This window comes from Myotis brandtii, unplaced genomic scaffold, assembly GCF_000412655.1.
Source record: "Myotis brandtii unplaced genomic scaffold, ASM41265v1 scaffold17, whole genome shotgun sequence".
NCBI lineage: Eukaryota > Metazoa > Chordata > Mammalia > Chiroptera > Vespertilionidae > Myotis > Myotis brandtii.
This window is the reverse complement of record NW_005356259.1, coordinates 2798964-2818189: the sequence shown is the minus strand read 5'-3', so window position 1 is coordinate 2818189 and position 19226 is coordinate 2798964. Positions and strand designations below refer to the sequence as shown.

General features: G+C 39.6%; 1 protein-coding gene across 1 annotated transcript in view; it reads right to left on the bottom strand.

Annotated features, from left to right (window-relative positions):
- RELN (reelin) overlaps nucleotides 1-19226 on the bottom strand; it is a 475654-nt gene that overhangs the window by 206398 nt on the left and 250030 nt on the right. Inside the window, exons 14-15 of the mRNA XM_005862985.2 lie at nucleotides 3778-3874; nucleotides 1042-1282 (exon numbers count right to left, since the gene is read on the bottom strand). Coding sequence (XP_005863047.1) covers nucleotides 1042-1282; nucleotides 3778-3874 — 338 coding nt within the window. The remainder of the gene's footprint in view (nucleotides 1-1041; nucleotides 1283-3777; nucleotides 3875-19226) is intronic.

Here is a 19226-nt window from a genome sequence, read left to right as displayed (position 1 = left end):
CCCCCAACTGCCCTCCCCTGCAGGCCTGGTCCCTCCCAACTGCTCTCCCCTTCAGGCCTGGTCCCTCCCAACTGCCCTCCCTTGCAGGCCATCTTTGACCACATGGGGGTGGCCATCTTGTGTGTTGGAGTGATGGTCAATTTGCATATTACTTCTTTATTAGATAGGATGCTATTTTGTATTTGCATGTTGACATGTCTAATTACCCACACTAAGTTGACAGCCACCTGGAGAGAAGAAACATACCTGCTATTTTGTGTTTTTACTTTCTAGGTTCAGTCCAGTACATGGCACAGTGGGTCCTCAAAAACACTTGTTAAATGCCCGGTGGCGTGGCTCAGTGGTTGAGTGCCAACCTATGAACCAGGAGGCCACGGTTCAATTCCTGGTCAGGGCACATGCCCAGGTTGCAGGCTCAATCCCCAGTGTGGAGTGTGTAGGAGGCAGCTGATCAATGATTCTCTCTCATCATTGATGTTTCTATCTCTCTCCCTCTCCCTTCTTCTCTGAAATCAATAAAAATATATTTAAAAGAAACCTTATTATATAGATGGACAAATGTTTTTGTAACAAAGATTTTCTATCCTTAGAAGAGGAGGTAACATAAAAACAACTTTGCCTAGCCCTTTACTACAGCGGTTCTCAACCTGTGGGTCGAGACCCCTTTGGAGGTCGAATGACCCTTTCACAGGGGTCACCTAAGACCATCGGAAAACACATATATAATCACATATTGTTTTTGTGATTAATCACTATGCTTTATGTTCAATTTGTAACAATGAAAATACATCCTGCCTATCAGATATTTACATGACGATTCATAACAGTAGCAACATTACAGTTATGAAGTAGCAACAAAAATAATTTTATGGTTGGGGGTCACCACAACATGAGGAACGGTATTAAAGGGTCGCGGCATTAGGAAGGTTGAGAACCACTGCTTTACTAGTAGGTTTGGTAAGAACAGTTATCTTTGTGCAAATTGGCTTATTGAGCTTTAGGTTTTGGAGAAGAGGAGAAGGAACAAAAGAGCGATCAAACCTTAACGGTAGCTCCTGGGAAGAAAAGCCAGTTGCCCGTGTCTACGGGGTCGAGACTGTCTTCTAAAATGACTTGTCTGTGAGCCGAGTTGATGACCAGGATGTTATCCAAGGCCCAGCAGGCTTCATACACTTCACCCACACGAAGATTTTCCTGCTTCCACTGAAACTGGACGTTCTCCCCTTTGGCGTGTTCGGGAAGGTAGAGGATGTGGATGATTGTGCTGACATTGGAAGGGGCCCTGGAACATATGGCGAGATGGGAATTAGTGCCACAGTTAAAGCACTTAAATCAGCTTTGTTTCTTAATTAAGATTGTACTTTCATTATCTTAAAAATACTATATACAGTACAGATTAAACACTCATCATCCCATAGCCCTTAAATCTTTTAGTGTATGCTGAATATTAAGGAGTTCATAGTAAGCGATGACAGTTTAAATATTAAATGTCTTCAAGAAGTTTACTTTTAACACAGGGCAGGCACTAAGCTAGTAAAGGAGTCACTGAAGAGACAATAGCACACACTTTCATGGTGCCTCTAGAAAATCACAGTGTATCCAGCACAGTTTATTTGATACTAAGAAGAAGAAAGGAGAAAAACTATAACTTAATTTTGATTTTTACTTTGAAATTTTGCATGTATTAGACAATTGCATGCTGTATTTTATAATCAGTCTTTACATAATAGATACTTTATTTCTACTAATCTGATACCTTTTTGTTTTATTTACATGAAATGTGAGATTTGCCATGAGAATTAAATGCTCTATAATTCTTTAAAATTTCATGCAGATTGATCTTTAAAAACTTGATATAAGTTAAAATTCTTTTTATATTACATGTATTACAATCTAGGCCCTTCTGCTATATAGTAAAGTATTTTTATTCAACATTTTATTCTACCAATGTAGAAATCTGCTACAGCAAAGATTATTGCTTTAGCAAAAATTAAGTGTTACTAAATGCAAACTATTAGTGCTCTGGACTTACTATAAATCAGTTTTAAAAGGACTACGGAAAAGACATATTTTTCACTCACCAAAGCAGCACATACATGTCTGCAAAATTGTCAGTATAGGTTATAGATGGTGTACTTTACCTTTAGGGGTAATCAATTCCCCTTTCTTTTAAAATATTTCATGATGACTATGTTTTTGGCTTCATAAAGAATTTAAAATGATGAAAATAATATATTTAGATTTAAGAAGTGATTGAAAATATGTTCATTCTGGTCGCCAAATGGGAAGGAAAATCTGCACTAATGTATATAACAGTTTGATGCATGACCTAAAATTGAAAATCTCATTTAGTCAAAAGCCAAATGGAATCAGCTGAATGGGATCTTTATGTGTTGTAATTAAGTGTGTATGTGCACTCACTATCAAAGGTATGCAGTTGTTTTCCAGCAAGAAAAACCTGCTACAATTTACCTAAATTATGACATACGAATATTACACAGAGAAAAGATGGAGGTGTGGTTAAAATTTCTAATATTTATGCTGCCTTGATTAAAGACATTTATATAAATATTTCATGTGCATGATTTTCATAATAAGTACTAGAAGTTAGAAAGAATAACGAAATGTTCTGTTTAAAGTTGGCATAGCATGCCAGAGCGTGGCTTAAACAGGTATCTCTAAATTATAGGTTATCCTGGCACAGAGGAGGATGGTCTATTAAAATCCATGAATTAGAATCATTTTTCTCAGTTTTTGGTTAGACTAACACTTAGAAATGTAATATTTTTAAAATTTTGAAATACTACTAGAAACTTTGGATAGACTAGTTTAGTGTTAAAGACTAAGAATCTAATATTTATTCCCCCATCTAAACAAATCACTATTTTTCAACATGGAAATATGGTAAGGAAAATAGCATGTGAAAAAAAAAACCTACAAAACTTATAGAAAATGTTCTACTTGAGTTATTCTAATTTAAGAAGTAAACCAATCAGAATAACGACCTTATAAAATTTCCAGGTATCTTTTTCCTTTTAACATGTTACCATACTTGAAATTAAACATCCATTATGAATTTTGTTTTATGATTTAACCTATGCAGGAGTAAACATAATTTGACTCTTGCTAATTTAACCAAATCTTTTCAACTTGAATGAACTTCTTCCTCAAGTACTCTACCTCATTTTCTTATAAAGGTTTTTAAATAAAGAAAATGCAATAAATGATTACAAGTTGCATCATAACTATGATCATATAATTTTAGAACTGGCCTTAGGAAAGCTAGAAGGAAAATGACAGAACTAGAGATTAGATGCAAAAGGTCGGGCAGCTGTTCACTCACTGTCATTACAGACAAAGGACCAGATTTAGGTGGTAATCTGATATATTCCTAGGCCTATAAGCCAGGCCATATCCAGGCCACCTGGAGAAATGGGTGATGTAATTTTGTGGAGGATTCTGTGCTTTTACCAAAAAATAATTTGTTAGAGCTACTACCGACAGTGGGAAGTTCCAAGTGGAAAATGACCCTTTTAACAATACTTCTTCCAATAGGGCAGATCATGATATGTGTGTCCATGCAATTCAGCATAATTTTAACAATACTTCTTCCAATAGGGCAGATCATGATATATGTGTCCATGCAATTCAGCATAATTAATAAACAGAGTACTTTTAACCATGAGGAATAAAGTCAGTGGTAGAATGAAGGCAAACAGGGAAGAAGAAATACACCTATGTCAGAATTTATGAAAAATACTTTCAATGACAACGAACCTAATTGTCTCGAGCTGAATCCAGTCCGCAGTATTATTCCTGGCATATGACACGATGATGTTGGGGTCTGAATAACTAAAGCGACATGAACCTGAACCTGTAAATAGCAATAAGTTTCAAAGTTAAAAAACCTTGTAATGACATAGTATCCTTTCCGATAAATATTTTAGACACTTTTTTAACCATTTAGATATTTAACCGATTGTTTCCTCATTCTTCTAACTTTGCTGGAATTTCTTGTGAACTGTTCTGTTGAATATTATTTGATAAATAATTTTAGGAAACAGAAAAAGGCAAACAAGGGAAATTGTAGATTTATTTAGAGATACACAAACTTCTAAATTAAATTATAAAATAAGCACATATTTTCTATGCCAAAAATATCTCAATATTATAGAATGATTGATAATGCACCATGGTTCTTGCGAGTTAATATCAATTAATAGTGATTGCATTAAATGTATGTAAGTCATTACATTTTTAAAAAAATGTTTTTATTGATTTCAAAGAGAGGGAGAGGGAGAGACAGAAACATCAATGATGAAAGAGAATCATTGATGGGCTGCCTCCCACATGCCCCCCACTGGGGATCGAGCCCGTAACCCTGGCATGTGCCCTGACCAGGAATCAAACTATAGCCTCCTGGTTCATAAGTCGACACTCAACCACTGAGCAACACCAACCTGGCTAAGTCATTAAATTTAACGAGGAATGAAAACACCCTCTTCTGTGTGTGTGTGTGTTATTTAAATGATGAGACAGTATGTGAGAAACTAAAATATTGTAAAGAAAACTCAAGCACTAAGTGAATGAGAACTATGGAAGATATGGTTTATATTATTTTATTATAGCCCAACATTAAAGATGTAAAAGAGGGACATTATATCTCATTGTGACTACTTGGTGATTATTTCCCATTATTATTTCCAATATTGGAAATATTTATACCACAGAAAGTTTTAAAGCTCGGACAAAAATGTGTTTCTGCGTGTTCAATGAATTCATATAATAAAACATAGTATAAATGTAATTTCAAAGATCTTTGGATACCCCAAACAGTCATGAAGCATATGTCAGAAGTTTATTTTAGCAGGATTTTTAATACTGTATTAAAAACAAATGAACCAAAAAAAAAAAGAGAAATGGTGCCATTTATGTTTAACCGTTACCCATCTGCTAGAGGAGCCTGGGTTTCAGCAAAAGGCATCTGTTGGGTTTTTACATTTCTAGCACGAGTTCCAAGCTTCCATCAGACTCATTTATTTTATTTCAGTGGTGTTTAGCACAACACCAGTTCGTTTGCAATCACAAAGCTGGCACTGTGCTAAAAGGCCAAACAGCAGTTTTCCTAGATTTATCCTCACAGCCAAAACATATGTGAAAAAGCAGGAAAGGAAAGGTATTCAAAGGAGAGTTACCCGGCAACCCTGAACTCAAACAGAAACCCACCTTATGTCATTCTGATCGTTGCTAAATTCTACCTTCCATAAGCAGCTGCCTAAAACAAATATCACACTGTGGGATTGGAAATGGAAACCGCCAGGCCTATGCGGGACAAACTTCAACACAAACAAGAATAAGGTCTGGCAGACAATCTGTTTATTTCAAAAGAAAACTCAAATTAGCCTAAAGAATTTAAATGGTATTTATGTGCTTCCTTTATGCTGTACACACCGTAAGTACCTAAAAGCAAATGTATAAGGTGCATCCCTGTAAAAGGAAAGGATAAGACAGATGATAACCATAATCTTCCTTACAGAATTCAATTCCTTGAAAATTGTTTACGAATTGAGAAGAGAAGCAAAGCTGATAAGCCTCAAAATAAAAATGTGTCCAAAGATGACCTTGATTACAAACATGACTCTCACCTGTCTATTTTCTTACGCTACCATCTCCATGTTGTAAGATTAAGTTGATTATAAACCTATGAAGTAAAACAAAAAGGCACCCGGTAGGTGTCTCACTCTTCCTCAGCCCCTTAGTCATTAAATCTTTCACATCAACACTGTTAATATCTTTTGCATCCATCTCCTCACCACTGCCAATGACTCTCATTAGCTCTTGCCAGGACTGTGCAATAGCGATTAGCTGCTCTCCCTGTCTCCAGCCTCACATGTCCTTGTCCAGCCATGCCTGTTGCCAGCACTCTTCCTACAAGTGAACTGAATCACGTTACCTCTGTGCTTATAATCAACCCTTTAACAATTCTTCAGGATAAAGCTTTATCCCTTAGGACAAGCTGCACTTCCACCCCCAGTGGGACCAAGGTGCACAGTTCCTGGAGATCCAACGTGTACCCTAGAAAATAGAACTAGCTCAGGGCTACCTTAAAGGGGTCCCATGTGAAAAGATGGTCAAAAGGGCAAAAGGACTCCAACGCAGGGATGCACAGCTGGATGACCAGGACTGGGGTACAGGGTACAAGTGGCCAATCAGAGGACAGACACTGCCCATGTTTACTGGACTGAGTGGGGAGGTCCCCCGCTGGAAGCAGCACCTCCCCAAGAGAAACAGTCCGCTTTGGATATCCGCCTCACGCTGAGGCTACTCCTACCAAACGACCATTCCAAATGACGCCAGTCCAATGAATAAATGATCCCCCACGTCCACTCTGAGTATAGCTGTTCTACATACACTAGGTCAGTGGTCGGCAAACTCATTAGTCAACAGAGCCAAATATCAACAGTACAACGATTGAAATTTCTTTTGAGAGCCAAATTTTTTAAACTTAAACTATATAGGTAGGTACATTGTTATTAACTTAATTAGGGTACTCCTAAGGCTTAGGAAGAGCCACACTAAAGGGGCCAAAGAGTTAGGGCAGTGGTCGGCAAACTCATTAGTCAACAGAGCCAAATATCAACAGTACAACGATTGAAATTTCTTTTGAGAGCCAAATTTTTTAAACTTAAACTATATAGGTAGGTACATTGTTATTAACTTAATTAGGGTACTCCTAAGCTGGCCTTTGCTAAAAACGTCCTCAATCTGATTGAGGTACGTTCGCTGAGGTCGACCCCTTCCAACTCTCCCATCCTCAACTCGTGCATGAATCGCCAGCCTCACCCGCGCTGCCTGCGTATCCCTGTGTATCCCGCGGCCCACCTGCGCTGCGTCTCCCATCACCCACCCTACCGACACCCCCCACTTCTTCTAACGCCACTTCTTCAAAATAGACTCGCCCAGGCCAAAAACCTACTTCTGCGCATGGGCCACGAAGTTTCAATGGCACTGTACGTGCGCGCCCGCACGTGGTATTTTGTGGAAGAGCCACACTCAAGGAGTCGTAGAGCCGCATGTGGCTTGGGAGCCGCGGTGGCTTGCGAGCCGCGGTTTGCTGACCACTGCACTAGGTGAAGTTTCTCTATGCAAACCCTTCTGAACTGCAACCACACTGCCACATAGACTTTGATCTGCAGAATAGGACTGTCCTTGCCCAGATTGACAATGATTACTCGACTCTGTCTGGGATGAGGGGATGTCCATGTGCCCAGGTGACGAAGGCCAACCCCAACTCCCCGCTCCTAGATGCTGTGTGTAGAGCTCTCACATCCCTCAAAGCACTCCTGTTCAGTGGGGAGACAATAACCAGGCACCACCTGCAACAGCTACTTCTTTCTTTATCCACTCAAGTCAAGAATCTGTAATTGCTGACGCTGATATTTAGAACTAAAAAGGAAAGACAAACCCAAATGTCAAATGCAAAACACCCCCGCCCCTTTTTGCAGATCTATTTTCCCTCCTTCAAAGCACGTCCTGCACTCTAAAGTAGCAATTTTGCAAAGAGTTAAAGAATTGCTGAAGGAGAAAAGGTAATTTAGAATCATGGGCATACAAGCATGGTCAGAGAACCATTGATGGGCTTAAGCTGGTTTAAAATTCAAACACTCTCTTTGGTACTTACAGGAATATGAGTTCCAGAGACCTAAAATTGTTTTAGTGCTTTTCTCTTCTCTCATCTAGATTGCCTACTTTGGTGATCTTACCTACTTTCAAGGCTTTAAATAACATGTATAACATATGATACCTGGGAGTTTCTCTCCCATGAGATTTACACTTGTATATCCAACTGTTACTTGCCATCTCTAATGGAAATCTCAAAGTTACTAAGTCAAAATTACAAGTATTAGGAGATCCGAGACAGCGGCAGAGTAGGTGTAAGTTACACTCACCTCCTCCCAGGACAAAACTGGAATTACAACTAAATTATAGAACAATCATCCTGAATAACCAACTGAAGACTAGCTGAGAAGTCTTCCAAGCAATGATTTACAGAAGAAGCCACACAGAGAATGATAAGAAGAGCGGAGATGTGAAAAGGGCTGGCCCTGCTCCCACAGGTAGCAGCTGAGGTTCCGGAGGGATATCTCAGTTACAGCGGATCCTACTCAGAAGCATGGGGGTCTCAACCCCAAGACGGGCTCCCCATCCCAGAGCACCAGAGCTGGGAGGAGGCACCCACATCACATGATACATAAAGTACGACATGACCTGCTGTCCCATACATTTTAGACCTTCCTTTTACTGCTCTTCCTCTCATTTACTCTGCTCCAGCCACTTCGGACTTTCTCTTATCTGAACACTCCCTCCCAGGGCTTCTGTGCTCCTTCTCTCTGCCTGAAACTACACTGATTATGTCAACTTCTTCCCACCCTGTTCCCCACAGACCTTCCCCTGACTCTGACCTTCTTCTCCCTCAGGCATCTGTGCAAATATCACCTCCTCAAAGAAGCCTTCTCTGAGCACTCAATCTAAAAAAGTCTATCTTCAATCATCCTCCATGTCATCACTCATTTTTATGTTACTCATAGCACTTACTAGTATTTAAATTTACCTTGTTTATTTACTCGTTTACTTGCTCATTGTCCAACTCCTGTTAGGATGCAAGCTCCATCAGAGAAGGAACTGTATCCGTCTCATTCACTAATTGTGTCCCTAATACCCAGAAAAGTGTTTGGTACACAGCAGAAGCTCAATAAACTCTGGCTATATTAGAAATCAATTTGCTCTAGTTTGTTTATATTTTAAATTCTCCATTTCTTTGTTTTTACTGAGTTATGTTTCTACAAAAAAGGGAACTGTGAGAGGAGATAGTACTTATGGACTTTTGATTTGCCTGAATGAGTCACAGTGACATCGATCTCTGACAGCCATGCTTTAGAATCTCTGGACTAGATGTATCTGTACCACACATTAACTTTGGTACTGCTGTATAGTCAACAGGGCAATAATTCACCCAAGTTAATTAAAAAATGCCCCAAAATGACTTAGATGGTTACATAACCCAGCCTGCTTTCAGAATAAAAATATCAGAAACAAATTACACAAGTAATTCTGGTACATTTTTATCAGCCTGATAAAGTAATGTGAGGAATAATGATAGCCAGATGAATTATTCAATTTACTAGTAAAGTCTTATTAGAAGGACCCAGCATAATTGAAAATAAGCAATTTGCAAAGTAATTCAAAGTAGTCATAATCCACACAGAATATCATCCCCAAGGCACAAGTTCTGACCTCTCCATCAGGAATCATTTCTACTACATTAAAAGAAGTTTCTCAAATGTAATATCTTCTGGATCAGAAGACATTATCTTGTCTCTTTAAATTGACTTATTTCGTTTGTTTGAATATTTAATTAGATTAACACACTGCTCTTGGGGGGGGAACCACTTTTATGCTTAGGAAGTAACCTAATAAAATTGTAACCTTATAGAAAAATCGTAACATTATGAATTAATGAAAAAAATATTTGATGGTAGGTGCATCTTATAATGTATCATATATCCTAGATCTTACTTAATTTTTCTCATATGAGGGAAGGCTACATGATAATAGATTCAAGGCTTGTTAGCATTACTGATAATTCTATTTAGTATTTTTACTTCACTTTTCAGAGTAAAATATCCTCTAAGTAAGCTACGTTCCAGAGAGGACATATGTAAGGACTTAAGAGAATGAGCAATGGAGGCAGGCTGCCAGGTTGCGATCTGGGCTTTGACACTTCTCAGCTGTGTGACCTGGGGCAAGTCACTTACTTTTTCTGTGCCCAATTTACACATTTGTAAAAAGTGAATACCAATAGCACTCTATAGAACTGCTGTGAAAATCAAGAAGTTAACACATGATAAATGCCTAGAAAACAGTTTTTAGCCCATGCTATTTAAGAGATTTCAGCTATGATTCAATATTTTTTATCTCATTTCATAAGTTCATTTACCCTAGAAAAGGGAGCAAATTTCTGACCATATTTATTCATGGGCTAAATATAAAATTGAATTACTGCTTATCAAAGGACTTCCAGTACATTTTTTCTCTATAGTTTCTTTTACCTTCCGTCATTTCCTAACTCTTGAGTGGAAATTCTAGAAATTCAATAAGGAAATGAAAACTGAGACCCGAATGAGTTATCTGTTTGTTTGTTAGCATCACTGGTAAATGTGTTAGTGGGGAAGATAGGAGTCTACTTGGTCAGAAAAAGGAGGTGTTCTGAGAGGATGACAAGACATATTGGTTTAAGGACATACAATTGAAAAGGTTTGTATAATTGGTAGAGTGGAGCTGAAAATTTGATTTTGCAGTTCCTAGCATCCAAAAATAAATAGAAAATCTGGTCACTTAGAGTTTTAATAGCACCCATAAAGAAAAAAATCCCAGTAACTCAAGAGAACAATTATAGTTGCTAAGAAGAGGTCTATGTGCATGCCCAATTTACAAGTAAGGAAAGAAACTGTGGCAAAGAGAGGTTAAGAAATTTACTCAGGCCCTGGCTGATCTGGCACAGTGGATAGAGTGTCGGCCTGTCGACTGAAGGGTCCCGGGTTTGATTCCAGTCAAGGGCACATGCCCGGGTTGCAGGCTCGATCCCCAGTGGGGGTCAGCAGGAGGCAGCCAATCAATGATTATCTCTCATCATTGATGTTTCTATCTCTCTCTCCCTCTCCCTTCCTCTCTGAAATCAATAAAAATATATTTTTTTAAAAAGAAAAATTTACTCAGGGCCAAATGGGATTCAGAACTGGACAGATCAGACAGAACCCACTTAGCCAAGATTATGAGGTGAGGTCAACTGGCAGAGAAAGAACTGTATGGTTTGACTTCCAAACGAGTCATAGACACATAGAAAGATTCTGAATGTAAAAAAAATGCACGGCATAAAATATATACATTGAAAAAAGCATAATTTTCCATTAGTGACTATTATTTACTGGGAATTAGAATACTGGCTGCAGTAGCATATTGTAATCTCCATGATGGCTCTATATGACTACTGAGAGAGGCAAAAGCAACAGAGTATTTAATAAAGGGAAGGTGATAGGAGAGGTTGGTATTTGGAAGAGAAAGATGAAGGAACTTGCAGGAGGATATGAAAGAAGTTAGGAAATGACAATAAGTTTATCAAATGTAAACACATGGCCCTGGCTGTGTGCTCAGTGGTTACAGTGCTGGCCCATGCACCAAAGGGTTGTGGTTTTGCTTCCTGGTCAAGGGCACATACCTGGGTTGCAGGTTCAATCCCTGGCCTGGTTGGAGTGCACGTGGGAGGCAATCAATCAACATCACATCAAATGTTTCTCTCTCTCTCTCTTCCTCTCTCCCTCCCTCCTTTACATTCTCTCTAAAAATCAATGGAAAAAAATATCCTCAGGTAAGGAGTAACAAAATACTAAATAAAAAATAAAAAAGAGCCTTGTCCAAAGCATGTACTGTGTGTACGTTCCTGCATTTCACAGGTGTCTTAAATCAGAGGTCCTGAAGCATAGAGTCCAGACTACATAGTTCATTTTCCAATTTGCTTAGCTTGGCACACTCAAGTGATACATACATTTTATCGCAGAACAACACTGAAAAGAGAATAAGAAGTTATAAATTTCTTCTCTATTACTTAAGGCTGAGTTGGCTCAATTAAAATATTCTTAAAAAGAAATGATCACATTACAACTGAATTAACATTGATGAAATGACTTTTACGTAATTGTTTGCTTACACTAGAAACACGCCATTCATCTTTGGGCTATGATGGAGATGAACCTGAATGAGAACTACGTTGAACCTCATGAACCTCAGGGACTCAACAAAAGTCAGAGGGAACCTGTAATTTCTGGGACTTGCTAACTGGAGTGCTTCTGGGCAGGGCTGGTTGGGAGACTCTGCAAGAGCCGTTGAAGTTTATAATGCCCAAATACACAAGCACATGAAAAGCAGCAATTATGTGTCAATCAATGAAGCCCATAATAAGCACATTGTAGACCTGTTCATTGTGCAATAGCCCATTAACCATAATATACATGTATGGAGATTACAAATACCTGCTAGGCAAGAAGTTTCTAAAATTCATGAATAAATGTCTTCCTTTTATCCCATCCCTCTTGGATAGTTGCTGTAAAAACAAACAACTTAAAGAATAGCTTGATTTGGTGTAAAATCAAGGCCATTTCAAAAATAGAAATATTAGTAATTTCTTCTATTAAGAATTCAAGACTTACTCCCTTCCTCAGAATAATAGCCAAACAGGTCCATAATCCTTTGAGGTCAGATAAACTTCAGGTTCCAAATTATTTACTTAATTAAAGATTTCAGAAAGGTGATGAGGTACACATCCCATATATTATATAACAATATTTCTGCAATGAAGTACATAAAGATTCACATAAGTAGTAAATTAAAAATAAAGATTATGAATAGCCTTAAATAATTTACAGCCAGTTATTGCTGCCAAATGAATTCAGGTCATGTGTGGCTTTGCTATCATATAAATGAAAAACAAACAAGCAGGTTTGTTGTTTTTCTGAGTTTTTCTGCAATATGAAATTGCAGATTAGGAATTCGTGAGCCGATATCTCCAGCAGCCCTCTCTATTTCTTTTTACTTTTGTAGTAGAAGGATAAATCTACAGTTTTAGTCTCTCAAGACCTGGGTAGTTTTATTTTTATTTGGTTATGCCCTTCTCCACCAAGCCCAGGACTTTTCAAAGTAAATCAGAACAGAAACAATAGAAGACGCAACTGTCCTCCTGGGGGTTCCGCAGTGGTTGCCGGTAGCAGCCTCTTTCCTTAAAGCCCTGCCTGAAAAACAAGCTGCCTTTTTAAATGTTCCACAAGGGCCACGGGAGGAGGAGAGAGCTGAGTGTGCAGATTTATAGACGGAGAAAAGTACAATCTGAAATCATGCCTCTAGATTGCGGAGCTGTGCCCATAAATACTGAAGGCTTGAGGAGTGTCTGGACAGACCCCTGCTGAGGATTCTGGCAGCTCAAGGGCTGCTGCTGCCATTACTCAAAATTCAGACCTCAGGGACAGGCCGGGCTCCAGGAGCTGCATGGAAACAACAGCATTTGATATAGAAAGATGATAAAGTTATGAAATGGATGGAATCCGGCTACTTAGAACTCCCTGCTGTGACCTGTGCAAATCTTAACAGGATCAACACACCTTTTCATCTTTCCAAGGTAGATGAATGGATCACAGAGCCACTAACCCAAGATGGCAGTGAATGGAAAGAACAAGGAATAAACGGGCAACTGCTGGAGAAGCTTCGAAAAATCTAGACACATTCCCTGGGGAATATTAGGGTAGGGCACTCAAGAAAGAGACTTCCCCGTTCTATATCGTGCAAAAGATGATGAGCAACTTGAAGACACTGGTATCATAAGCAGTTCTGGAGAATTATCCTTTTTTTGTTAAGAGAGATTGTACTCAAAAGCATCAAGAAACACAAAGCTGATTTGCTACTTTGCAATTCATTCTTCTTCAGAATCTGCCACAAGCAGGTCATGGACAATTATCATACAGATTATCAATGTTTTTTATAGTTTTACAGACTTTTGTTCAAATGTTGCATTGGTGGCAGCTGTGCATGTTTATTTTCCAGTAACAACAATGATGTAGAACAATGATTAAATTATACTTAGATTTTAATTTCCTTTGCTACTGAGTTTGCCAGAAAAATCCTAAGTGCATTAGCCCATGGCATCAGTCATCTACTGTAAGTTGAGCAAATCTTGATCAGAGGTCCTCAAACTTTTTAAACAGGGGGCCAGTTCACTGTCCCTCAGACATTCCACACATGTGCACTGCGGGCCCAGGACGAGTCGGCTGCTAAGCAGGACAGGCAGCGGCGGCAAAAACACCCGGCGGGCCGGATAAATGTTTTCAGCGGGCCGCATGTGGCCCGCGGGCCGTAGTTTGAGGACCCCTGATCTTGATAATCCGGCAAGCACAGAAGTGCTACCTGATGAACTGTACCTAAGTTTAAGCATATAATAATCTAATAACTGGTTTAACATGCTTCTTAGTTTTCATGTCTGTTTTATTCCTCTCCTAGTACAAAACCTAAACTTTCTAAGAATTTATGTGTCTGTGCATAATATTTTGTAATGTGGCATACACACATGGACACACACACACGTGTGTGTGTATATGTATACATATATATGTAAATTTGTTCCATTACTTAGTACATTTTTTAAAAACGTAATCAAGTGTGTACTCTAGTAGTGAGCAAGCTTCTTGCCTGATACTCTTTGAAGAAAATTGATTTTGTCACTTACTACCTTCCTGTACATCAGTTATCCCTGGAGTAATTTGGAATGTAGAGTTCAAGGAAAATGGAGTGTGTGTGTTGAGGGGGGGGATCTACCTAGGAAGATGAGGAGTTGGCCCCATGTGGGCTATTTACCAACTCTCAGAGCACTGCTGAAGTACATGCATGAAGAATGGCTGAACAGGGAATGCTGCTCTTGGCTGTGCCAAGTCTCCAAGCCCCTCTTAGGCATTCTGTTCAGCGTTTCTCAACCTGTGGGTCGCGACCCCTTTGGGGGTCGAACGACCCTTTCACAGGGGTCGCCTGAGACCATCGGAAAACACATATGTAATTACATATTGTTTTTGTGATTAATCACTATGCTTTAATTATGTTCAATTTGTAACAATGAAATTGGCGGTCACCACAACATGAGGAACTGTATTAAAGGGTTGCGGCATTAGGAAGGTTGAGAACCACTGTGTTAGTTGTTGTCCCCATGTCTGATGTACCTACACATCCTGCCATGAGCTGCTTCAGGATCTCATAAAATACAGGCTCGAATTGCCTGGCCTGCACCTGCACAGAGACAGCAGCTCCTGCCTTGCGAGGCGGGGAAGGAATAAATGGCTCCTGTATCAGATAATGCTTTGTGGCAGCCTGGGCAGGAAGCATCCCGGGGCCTCGCAGTCCCAAATGACAGAGATGGGAATTGTGACTGAAAGGCGCCCACAGATATGACTTTAATTAAGAACAGTTCCACTCTGCACAAGAGGAAATCCTCAAATTGCTCTTGGATCTGTCAAGAGCAAGTGAATTCAATTTTGGTAAAATACAATGACTGAAATTGAGATGAATCATTACTTTATTGATGAAAATTGTTGGTTTAGAGAAATCAACGTGTCCAGTATCTCTGTCTCAAGAGATCAATCATTCAATTATTTGAACATAGAAATCTAGAGTTTACCACTGTTTTGCTCATCGAAAAGTCCCCTTGGGGGGAATTTAGCATATTTGTAACTGCAGAAACATATTTCAAGGACAGTGTTGTAAGAAGCACTACTATATGGAAGTAAAATTTCCATTTTAGCCGAACCGGTTTGGCTCAGTGGACAGAGCGTCAGCCTGCGGATTCAAGGGTCCCAGGTTCGATTCCGGTCAAGGGCATGTACCTGGGTTGCGGGCACATCCCTACTGGGGGCTGTGCAGGAGGCAGCTGATCGATCTCTCTCATCGATGTTTCTAACTCTCTATCCCTCTCCCTTCTTCTCTGTAAAAATTCAATAAAATATATTTTAAAAAAAATTTCCATTTTAAGCATTTACTAAAAACTGATATTAAGGATTAGGAGATGTCAAATAAAGAAGAACAGTAAAAATCCTCCAAAATATTCTCTACTTACACTAAAAACATGCTCCCTCTAAACTTGAAAGACCTCTTTTATAAAATGTAGAGAAAGAGCTGGCTTTTAAAAGTAATACCTCTTCACCTTCTGTTTTATATTTGTTTATGTTTAAAATGAGGCTACTCGTAATAATTTCTGTTTTGACTTACTTTATTAGTAAGTAGGCTATTAGATGTGCAAACCTCTCTTTCTGAATAAATGGGACAGTATGTGATTTATTGTACTTAATATTTTTCCCTTTAGTCACTTCCTTGGCTGAAATCCCCAAACCTCGTTAGGTGACTTCTTCCAGTTTATGGCAGATGGACAATGACCACAGGATATGAAAGGAACAGCTGTCCCCCTCCCCTTTTGTACCTTTCTCCCTTCCAGTGCTGTCCCCGCTTCCTCACTTCCAAAATATTTGTATTCCTTCCTCTTCATTGCCACTCCTATCACAAGAGAGAACGGGACCAATTCTCTTTCAAGTTATGGATTGCCATGCATTTCCAGCCACTTTTAGGTGCCCAACCCTATGCAAGCCTCCTCCCAAGCCCACAGCGTAGAACTTTCTATAGAGCCTAAGCTGGGAGAAACACGGGAAGAAAAATGCAGAAAGTGTAGGCTTTGCCAGGTTCCCTGCCAAGCAGCCCTGCTTTAGCCAGAGCCAAGGCCATATCACCTAACCTTGGTGTTTGCTCATGCTTGGCTCATTCCCACCCTAGGCAGCAGGCGTTGCGTGCCATCCCCAGCAAGCTGAAGACAGCCGTACTACTCTTGCTGGTGTTCTGCCTCTGACCTTGGTCTCAAGGTCTGGGGTGGCCCCTGCCTTGTCTACTCTCTGCTGTGATACTGACCCTCTGGGCAGTACCAGGCCTGCTCTTGTCAGTCACCCTCCCAACCGACGAAGTCCTGCCCCTGGACTTGCTTTTTCCTGGACTTTCCAACAGGCTGTGCTCTCACTATCTGCTATCTGCACACCTTAATTAGCATTCTTTGTTTTGTGTTTTTCAGATGTGAACTTTCCCCCCTACCTATCCTATCTAATAAAGAGGGAATATGCAAATTGACTGCCACACCCTCACAAAGAATGCGGTGCCCATAGCCACAAGATGGCAGCACCCAGTCCCCTCAGCCCTGCCGGAGTCCCCCAGTCCTTTCAGCCCAGCTGGGGGGGGGGGGACATCAGGTGCACGGTGTAGCCAGACCCGCCCTCAGCCCCCCAGGCGCCCAAGGCTCAGGTAACCAGGGCCGGCTGAGGCTTGCGCTGCCTGCAGTGGCAGCAGCAGAGGTGTGATGGGGCGTCGCCTTCCCCTGACCACCGGGTTGCCTCCCGCCTCTGAGGGCTCATGGACTGTGAGAGGGGGCAGGCTGGGCTGAGGGACCCCCCTCCAGTGCATGAATTTTCATGCACCAGGCCTCTAGTTGGATAATAAACTCCTTGAAGGCTGGGCAGTGCCTTAGGCTTTCCTTTTCCACACAATGGATGCAGGGACGTTGTGATATACATGACATATTCTAAAGATCTCTCCTATAGAAGAGTCTTTGATCAGGAGTCCTTGATTGATAAGAAAGTGAACACTTCTGCCTCAGGTCAAGTTCTAATATCGCCCCTGGAGTTCATTCAGCACACTCCTTGCCTCAGCAGTTAACAACAGGTATAGCATTGAGCACCAATTTGGAACATCACTAAATCCCTTTCCTAACCCCTGGCTTTCATTAAATTCAGTTCATATTTATTTAGTTCTAGTTGTGAGCAAAACTCAGCCCTATTTACACAGAGGGACATGTTTCACTTCTTAGCCCCCAAAGAAACATCTAAGCTTGAAAGTGGATATGCAGAAATGGCCACTATATAAAGCAAAGCAGAGTGAGATAAGTACCATAAAATAAACACAGAGGAAGTGGGGGTTCAGAGACATCAGGCTGGGCAATGGGATGAGTTTTCATGGAGGAGAAACCATTTAGTCTGTATCAATGATCAGCTTCTTCTCATCCTGCGGTTTGCTGCTATGGCCCATCTATTAAAATGGCCCTCAATAAATATTAGTACAACTTATTTATGAAATTATGAATTACTGACATTTATCTTTTAAGCGTCGTCAAGGTGAGTGATAATGAATTAAATATTCCAAAAGGGAAAGAACATAGTATCTACCTTCAAAGTGTATTTTTATTCATGTAACAATAACTAGATATCCGATTTAATAATTCAAAAAATTTGTAATTAATCTCAATCATCTTTTTTCCCTTGTTATTGAATTTACTGGGGCGTCACTGGTTAACAAAATTATTCAGGTTTCAGGTGCACAATTCCACAAAACATCATCTGTACACTGTATTGTGTGTTCATCATCCCAAGTCAAGTCTCTGTCCATCACCATTTATCCCTCCTATACCCTCCTCCACCTTAATCTGTTCCCCTCTTCCTTACAACCACCACCCTGTTGTCCATGTACATGAGCGCCTCTCTCTCTCTCCCTCTCTCTCTCTCTCTCTCTCTCTCTCTCTCTCTCTCATTATTTACAATGCCCAATATTTGGAAGCAATCTAAATGTCCATCATACCACTGATGAGTAAATAAAAAAGCTGTGGTACATTTACACAATGGAATACTACTTGGCCATAAAAGAGAAGGAAATCTTACTCTTTGCTACAGCATGGATGGACCTGGAGAGCATTATGCTAAGTGAAATAAGCCAGTCAGAGAAAGACAAGTACCATATGATTTCACTCATAGGTAGAATCTAATAAACAAAATCTCAATAATTTTTTTTACAAAAGCTTAGCAGAATTTTATAATATTTGAGAATATTCCCTTTTATTACTTAAAATAGGATTTAAGAACTTGGAGTGAGGTGAACTGGTTTTTACAAATATACATTAAAAGGGAATATGTCAACTTCAGGATGAAGAAGCAGGATAACCTGAATTATAATGACTTCCAAACCTTTATTTATTAAATTTAGATAACAGAGAAATGTTCCACATAAAAATATTTCAGTTTTGTGTCAATATAGAGCATTGAGGATCTAAAAATCATCATTATAAGCAGCCCAACTGGTGTGCCTCAGTGGTTGAGGTCATGGTTCGATTCCAGGTCAGGGCACATGCCCAGGTTTTGGGGTGGATCCCCTGTGCAGGAGGCAGCCGGTCAATGATTCTCCCTCATCATTGATGTTTCTATCTCTTTCTCCCTCTCCCTTCAGGGATCTCTCTGAAATTAATAGAAACACATTTAAAAATCATCATAAGCAAACTTACTTTAATCTCTTATATCCAAGAATCTTAGACTCAAATAAAATATATATTTAACCTTATAAAACATATGTATTAAACTACTTTTACCATTAAATTTTCTAAAATTCTGTTTTTACTTATATTTGTTTTGAACTCAAGTCACCAAAGATTTTGTTAGTCTCATACTTAAAGATTTCCATGTTTCCAGAAGAGGTTTTCACTATTTCATAATAAATTCCCCAAGGTCTTAGTTACCAAGAAGCGTGACTCACGAAAATAATGAGAGTCTGATTTTTAAATACAT